The sequence below is a fragment of the Orycteropus afer genome, unplaced genomic scaffold (genome assembly GCF_000298275.1).
Source record: "Orycteropus afer afer isolate SDZICR_OR568_19922 unplaced genomic scaffold, OryAfe1.0 scaffold00274, whole genome shotgun sequence".
NCBI classification, from domain to species: Eukaryota; Metazoa; Chordata; class Mammalia; order Tubulidentata; family Orycteropodidae; genus Orycteropus; species Orycteropus afer.
In genome coordinates, this window is record NW_006921861.1 from 186,608 (window position 1) to 194,822 (window position 8,215).

General features: G+C 38.9%; 1 protein-coding gene across 1 annotated transcript in view; it reads right to left on the reverse strand.

Annotated features, from left to right (window-relative positions):
• The window catches only part of SAP130 (Sin3A associated protein 130), a 169,013-nt gene that overhangs the window by 5,242 nt on the left and 155,556 nt on the right, over positions 1 to 8,215 (reverse strand). Inside the window, exons 17-18 of the mRNA XM_007950508.1 lie at positions 5,449 to 5,697; positions 5,127 to 5,252 (exon numbers count right to left, since the gene is read on the reverse strand). Of these exons, the coding sequence (XP_007948699.1) occupies positions 5,127 to 5,252; positions 5,449 to 5,697 (375 nt within the window). The remainder of the gene's footprint in view (positions 1 to 5,126; positions 5,253 to 5,448; positions 5,698 to 8,215) is intronic.

Sequence of the window (8,215 nt, forward strand, 5' to 3'; positions counted from 1 at the left end):
CTGTATGGAAAGTGAATTTGCTCTGTAAATCTTCACCCAAATTACAATAAAAAAAAAAAAAATTAAAAAAAATATAGACTTGATATTTGAGTTTCAGATTTACAGAAAAGTTGAGAAGACAGTATATATCTCATATACTCGCCTCACAAGTTCCCTGTTATTAACATATTATATTAGTATTATAGTACATATGCAATCAATGAACCAATGTTATCAGTATGGACTGAATTGTGTGCCCCTAAAAGATGAGTTATAAATCCAAAGCCCCATACCTGTGGTAACCAAAAACTAAACCACTGCCATTGAGTCTATTCATACAGAGTAGAACTGCCCACAGGTTTTTCCTATGCTGTAGTCTTTATGGAAGCAGACTACTACATCTACTTCCTACAGAGCAGCTGGTGGGTTCAAACTGTTGACCTTCCAGTTAGCAGCTGAGCACTTAACCACTGCACTGCCAGGACTCCTACAGGGGCACTGTAAGTCAAAATCAACTTGATGGCAATGGGTTTGGTTTTTTTTGGTATGTTGCTGTTAGCTGCTGACAAGTCACTTCTGACTTACAGTGACCCTATGTACAACAGAAAGAAACCCTGCCCAATTCTGCACCATCCTCATAATCATTGCTATACCATATTTTTTGGTACACCTGTGGTTATAATTCTATTTATGAATGGGTTTTGTTATATTATTGAATATTAGTATAGGGTGCATCTGAAGGCAACCTCTTGAGATATAAAAGAGATTAAACAAGTGAGCGAGAAGCAGATGGAAGAAAACAGATGCTCAGCCACATGAATATCGTCCAGGAACAGAAGCTCTAAAGAAATAAAGATCTTCTAGCATCAACAGAAAGCTTTCTCCTAGAAATGGTACCCTGAATTCAGACTTCTGGCCTCCTGTGAGAAAATGAATTTGTTTGTTAAAGCTACCTAATTGTGGTATTTCTGCTATAGCAGTACTAGATAACTAAGATGATGAGTATTAACTAAAGTCCATAGTCATTCAGAATGCCTTTGTTTTTACCTAATTTTTTCTGTTCTAGAATCCCACGTTCCATTTACTTCTCATGTCTCTTTAGGCTCCTCTAGACTACTCTCAGTTTCTCACACTTTCCTTGTTTTTGATGATCTTGACAGTTTTGAGGAGTTCTAGTCAGGTATACTGTAGGATGAAGCTCTCTTGTAACTTGTCTGATGTTTTTCTCATGATTAGACTACAGTTACCAGTTTTTGAAAGGAAGACCAGGTGAATAAAGGCCGTTTTCATGACATCATATCAAGGACTGTATTATCAACATGATGCATCACTGCTGATAATGACTTTCATCAGCTGGCTAAAATGGTGTTTCTCAGCTTTCTCCATTGTAAAGCTAATCCTTTCCCTTTTTCCGTTCTGTGTACTCTTCAGAAGAAAGTCCTTATATGCAGCAATACTTTAGGAGTAGGTATTTGTACTTCCTTAAACATTTTCTCATGTGCTTATTGGCCATCTGTATGTCCTATTTGGTGAAATGGCTCTTTGTGCCTCTTCCATTTTATAATTAGATTTATTTTCACTGTTGAGTTTTGAGAATTCTTTATATAGTCTAGATATGAGTAGTTTATTAGATAGGTGGTTTGCAAATATTTTCTCTCAGTCTGAAACTTGTCTTTTCATCCATTTTTGAAATTAACATTTTATACAAGTCCTGAACACGTTTTGCTAGATTTCTATTGAAGTAAAATATTTTTGTTTTAGGTGTCATGGTGGTGCAGTGGTTAAGTGCTCAACTGCTAACTGAAAAATCAGTAGTTCAAACCCACTAGTGCACTCTATGAGAGACAGATGTGGCAGTATGCTTCTGTAAAGATTTTCCTTGGAGCAGTTCTACTCTGTCCTATAGGGTTACTATGAGTTTCAACTGACTTGATAGCAAGGGGTTTGCTTTGGTTTATATATTTAGGACCCTTAAGTTATCCTCTGATTCATGGATTATTTATAAACCTGTTTAATTTCCATGTGTTTGGAGGTTTTCCCACTATCTTTCTGTCATAATCACATTATGGAAAATACGCTAGGATATGAATTCTTTTAAAATTTGTTTAGGTCTGTTTTATGATTTATCCTATCTTTATGGTCTATCTTTGTAAGTTCCATGGATGATCGAAAGAATGTGAATTCTGCTGTTGGGTGGAATGTTCTATAAATGTCAATTAGATCTTGTTGTAAGTTTATGGTGGGTGTTCACTTCTCTTTGCTGATTTTCTGTTGAGAAGTCCTATCAATTGCTGAAAATGGAGTGTTGATGCCACAACTATAACTATGTACTTCTCTATTTGTCCTTTCAGCTCTATTTTTGTTTTCTTTATTCTGAAGTTGTTTTCTAGTTGCCTACAACACATGCAGGATCATTATATTTTTCTAGCCAAGCAAGCCTTTTATGTAATGTCTTCCTTTGTGGTTAGTAATTTTCTTTGCTCTGAAGTCAACTTTTTCTGATATTACTATAACTATCTTTTAGGATTAATGTTTGTATGGTATATATTTTTCCATCCTTTTACTATCTGTCTACCTATGTCATTGTATTTGAAGTCAGGATCTTGCAGACAGCATATAGTTGGGTCATGTTTTTTCATTCACTCTGCTTTGTCTTTCACTAAGTATACTGAGACCATTTGTATTTAAAGTAATGATTGATAATGTTAGGACTTATGTATGCCTTGTTATTTTGTGTTTTCTGTACGTAACCCGTGCTTCTCATTCCTTTTCTTCTTTTCTTGTCTTCCTCTGGGTTATCTAACATTATTTCCACAGCTGTCCAAATCATCTTTCTCTAACACCCAACCTGGGAGCTCTGGTAGCATAGTGCTTAAGGCACTTGACTCCTAACCAGAAGGGTGGTGGTTCAAACCCACCAGCCACTCCTCGGAAGGAAGATGGGGCAATCTACTTCCATGTAATACTGCCTCAGAAACCCAAGAAGGGGTCGCTATGAGTCAGGTCTGACTCGACGGCAGACAACACCACCACCACCACCACCCAACCCAGGACAATGCACCCACCTACTCTATGGAGATACAACCCTTGGAGCAATCAGCCATGAGCACCAGAGGGGCAGCGTTCACATGGAGGGAAAGCTGGACAGGCAAGAGTGCGTAAATAAGAAGGGCACAGGGATGGGGGGGTGTCACAGGAAAGGGAGAGGAGGAGAGTAGCTTAGGGTTGGGGGATGGTCATTGGGGAGTGAAACCAAATGTACATGAACTGTTGAATGGAAAAAAAATTCTGCTCTGTAAATCTGCACAATTAAAAAAAAAATTTTTTTCCTCTAGACAGTTTTTGAATAAAGTCCCAATAAGCATTAAGAATCCATTAGTATGGTTTAAAATGCTACCAAGCACATTCTGAATATTTTACTTCAACAAATGAATTTTTTTAAAAAATTGTGATTTGGGTGAAAACTTTACAGAGCCAATTGGTTTCCCATTTAACAATCTATACACATTCTTTTTTGTGACATTTACTACAATCCTCACACTGTCACAGTATTTGTCCCACTTCTTCCTTGTGCCTACCCCCCTTCCCTTTAAGCCCTTCTGCTCCATCCCTGGCCAAATGCTGTTCTCTTGATCTCTTATGCTAGCTTGTTCTAATGAGCACAAACTCTCCTGATATTACTATTTTCCTTTTAGGGCTGTCTGCTGTTTAGCGGCCAGTTGAGTCATGAGGGTTAAAATTTAATTCCTAGATTGAAAAGTGTCTAAGGACCATAGTCTCAGGGGTTCCACCAGCCTTCACCAGACCAGTAAGACTGTGGGTTTTTTTTTTTTTTTTTCATTTTGAGTTTTGTTCCACATTTTCCCTACTCTATCTGGGACAGAGGTATGCTCTACCACATTCATGGATATATGTGAAGCATATATAAATACACAAGTAGAGAGAGCCTTTGTCAAACATCAAATATAGAATTCTTAGTAGTACAAAAAGATGTCCAGTGACTCACATCCTGCTTCCACCAAAGATCACCATTCTAAATTCTAGAACTCATATCCTATCTTTGAACCTCAGAGAATACTTGAGGAAGAACACCTGGGAAGTTCAGTTACTTTGTTATTTCCATTCAGAGACTGAACTGTTGGTACCTTCACCCCTGCATATAGATATCAGTTAGTTAACTCATCCAAATCTGACTCATCTTGAGGCTTTAAGGACACTCTCAGAGAAATTTCAAAGTCAAATTTACATGAAGGAATAAAGATGTGACCAATTCTCTGAAAATTCACATCCTCTCTGCACTCATTATATTTGGGAACAAATGACAAAGTCTATTATAAGAAATACATGCAGAGTATTTTCAAGGTATTATCAACTATTTTTATTATAAGTAAGAGTATTAAGACTGTTATCCTCAGGTTCAACAACAATAAAGCTTTTATTTAGGGCTTGCCACAGATCAAATAAGAACTTTGCATATATGGTAAATAAAAGGTCCTCTTGGAAAGTGTATTTCCTGGAGTTTAAGACACATGCACGTTTTAGCATCCCAGGCACTACTGAAGGAGCGAACACTGGTGGCACAATGGTTAACTGCTTGGCTGTCAATCTCAAGGTCAGCAGTTCAAATCCACCAGTGACTCTACGGGAGAAAAGACCTGGCTATCTGCTCCTCTAAAGAATACAGCCTAGGAAAGCCTACAGGGCAGTTCTACGCTGTCCTTTAGGGTTGTTGTGAGTTTGAAATGACTTGAAGGCACAAAAAAACAGGCACCATTGTGAGCTCTGTCAAAAAACAATCTAGTATAGTTCTTCTACAATTACTCTGGGAGTTAAGTAGGTCATGCTTTTATCACCTGGCAATCTATTAACACATCAACTTTACTAAAATCAAGGTTGCTACTTATCCATTAGATTTAATTTTCAATAAAGTGCATAGAGCTTTTTGGGAAAAAGAATAATTTTCCAAATTTTATACTCAAGTATTTCACCTAAGTTGAACACTTAGGCCTTGAGATTTTATAAAAACTATGATTTGGAAATTGAAACCTATGAAACTGTCTTTCTTTTCTACTGTGATTCTAATATAGCCAGGTGTTACCAATTTCATGCATTAACATTGGTTTATTTATTTTTTTTTGGAAACTAACCTTTGACCCGGACATCACTATACCGCTGAAAGTGGTGGTAAGCAGCTTTCCAAGGATTCCGATAGTGACGAAGCAATGTAATAGGAGGTCTTGGACGCACTGGGACATACCTCACACCTTCCTCATCTATTCAAAAGGCAAGAAAAATAAGATATTAAGTAGTTTATCATAAATTTCCAACTAGCTCCCAGGTGAAATTCCAATTATGTGATTCATAAGTCTGGCTTGTGTAATGTAACTATGCGAAGAAGCTCAGGGACTGACCCGGCTAAAGTGCGAAAGCCTTCAAGAACAATAATTAATTAGCCCAAATGACCATTACCGATATATTCTTTGGGAGGGGACTTGCGCTTTTCAGCCTTCACCAGAAGAGTCTTGGCAGTAGATTTCTCATCGTCAGTGCTATTTGTCTCCATCATATCACCTTCTTCTGTTGAGATCACATGCTGTTGCTTTCGAGGCTTTTTCCTTGGGGAAGCACCAGGTGGTAGGTCACTTGTAGCCATGGATAGGTTGTTAGCCAGCAATGCAAGAGATGGAGACACAGTGTTGGTAGCCAGTGGAGGAACTGCTATTAAAGGAAAATGAACAAACATATCTATGAGAATTTAAGCATAATGGAAAACTCCACTTGATTCCTAGGAGTAAGAACAATTAAGGAAATAGTACAGATAGCTAACATTTATCGAGTCTTGCTATGCACCTGGCACTGTACTAAGCACTCTAATTGTGGCAGAGACTGCCAATTGTATTCCAGTATACAATTCTTCATCTTCCTTAGTATTACCGGCAGCCAATGAGTTCATGTCAACTCATGGTGATCCTACATGGGTCAGAGTAGAACTGTGCTCCATAGGGTTTTCAATGGTTGACTTTTTGGAACTAGATCTCTAGGCTTTTCTTCTGAGGTACCTCTGGGTAGAATGAAACCTCCAACCTTTCAGTTAGCAGTTGAGAGCTTAACCACTGTTGCCACTCAGGGATGGTATCCTCAGTACTAAGACCTTCTTTCTTAGAGGGCCACATTGCCATGCAGCTATAGTATTGTATCTCCTTACAGGCAGGTATGGCCATGAGATGCAAGTGGAAGTGTTTTGTTTTTTGTTTTACAAATTCATTTTTTTAAAATTAATTAATTTTTTATTGTGATTTGGGTGAAAATTTATCGAGCAAATTCACTTTCCCTACAGCAATTCACATACTTTTTCTCATGACATTAACCACAATTTACTTCAAAGTAACAGCTCCCCTCCCACTTCCTCCCAATAATTTCCTCTTCCCTGTGTCCATCCCTCCAAGCCCTCTTGCCCCCTGAGCTGTCCCCCGGTACATAAGCAGCCCTTCTTTCCCCATGACTGTTCTCTCCAAGGAGTGTATCTACCTCAGGTAAATGTTCCACTCATATGCCTGTCTTTTACTGGGCTGGAAGCCACAGGAGTGGGTTCAATTCCAGACCTGAAGGGCAGCTAGGGGCCACAGTCTCAGTGGTTCCACCAGGCTCTATCTGACCAGCAAACCTGGTCTGCCTCCCCCCCTTTTTTATTTTATCCAAATGATTTTAAGTTTTGTCCACATTGTTCTCTCTGTCCAGGATTTCCTACATAGATCCCCCTCCAAGTGGTTGACTTTGGTAGCCAGGCACCATCTAGTTCTTCTGGTCTCACAGACGTATAGGCTGCAGATTGGATGGTGTACCAGTCGCTAGGACTGATTGTATCCATGAATTTTTGGTTTTCTTCATTCTTCTTTGCTGTGGACGAGGAGAGACCCATCATTGCATCTAGATGAGTGCTTGTAAGCTTTTAAGATCCCAGTTGCTACTCGCCAAAGTAGGAGATGGAACAATGTTTTGTGTAGTATGCTATGCCAATTGAGCTTGATGTTCCCTGTGATTACGGTCACGAGCCCACAAGTTCAACTACTCGGTCCCTCTGAGTAGCTGGCTGTGACCAAGCAATGACTACCACCTTGCCTCTTGTCAGCTCTACTATACACCTGGGAATTCAGATCATATACATAAACGTATAGGACCGCTGTCTGTCAACCCTACACATGTTATTGGGTACACTCCCCACTTCACAGACATACCTACTAGTTCAGGCTGTCCACCCATCTATCCACCCATATATCCATGTTTGACTTCACTAACAACACAGTACTGTATGTGTAAAAGGGTTCATCTTTGTTGTCTATACCTCCTATGTACCTCTCTATGTCCTTCTCTTCCCCAGTGCACCATACTGGTCACTCACATTTGGTACACTGCCCTTCTCTTCACTCAAATCAATACTTATCTCTATCTATCTAACAATGTTCCCTACCCTCCCATCCCAACCCTGGTAACCAACAAAGAAAATTTCCTTCCATAGATAAACCTTTCCTTGACTTTTACAGTAACGGACTAATACAATGTATTTCTCCTTTTATGACTGACTTATTTCACTCAGCATAATGTCCTCCAAGTTCATCCACATTATGTGGTGTTTTGCAGATTCCACGTTATTCTTTAGCGTTGCATAGTATTCCATTGTGGGTATGTACCATAGTTTGGTTATCCATTCCTCAGTTGATGGACACTTACGCTATTTCCATCTTTTGACTATTGTAAATAGTGCTGTGATGAACATGGGTGTGCCCATGTCTGTTCTTGTCATGGCTCTCAGTTCTTTCGGATATATACCTAGTAAAGGAATGGCTGGGTCAAATGGTATTTCTAATTCCAACTTTTGAAGGAATCGCCATAATGTTTTCCACAAATGGTTGTACCGTTTTACAGTCCCAACAGCACTGTGTGAGAGTCCCAATCTCCACATCCTCACCAGCATTTATTATTTTCTGTCTTGATGAACTTTGCTACTAGTGCTGGAGCAAGATGATATCTCATTGTTATTTTGATTTGCATCTCTCTACTAGCTAATGATCGAGAGCATTTCTTCATAAGTTTGTTGGTCGCTTGAATATCGACCTATAGTCAGCTGATCTTTGACTATTCATGTCTTCTGCCCATTATTTAATTTGATTGTTTGTCTTTTTGTTATTGAGGTGTTGGAGTTTTCTATAAATTCTAGAGATAAGTCCCTTGTCAGATA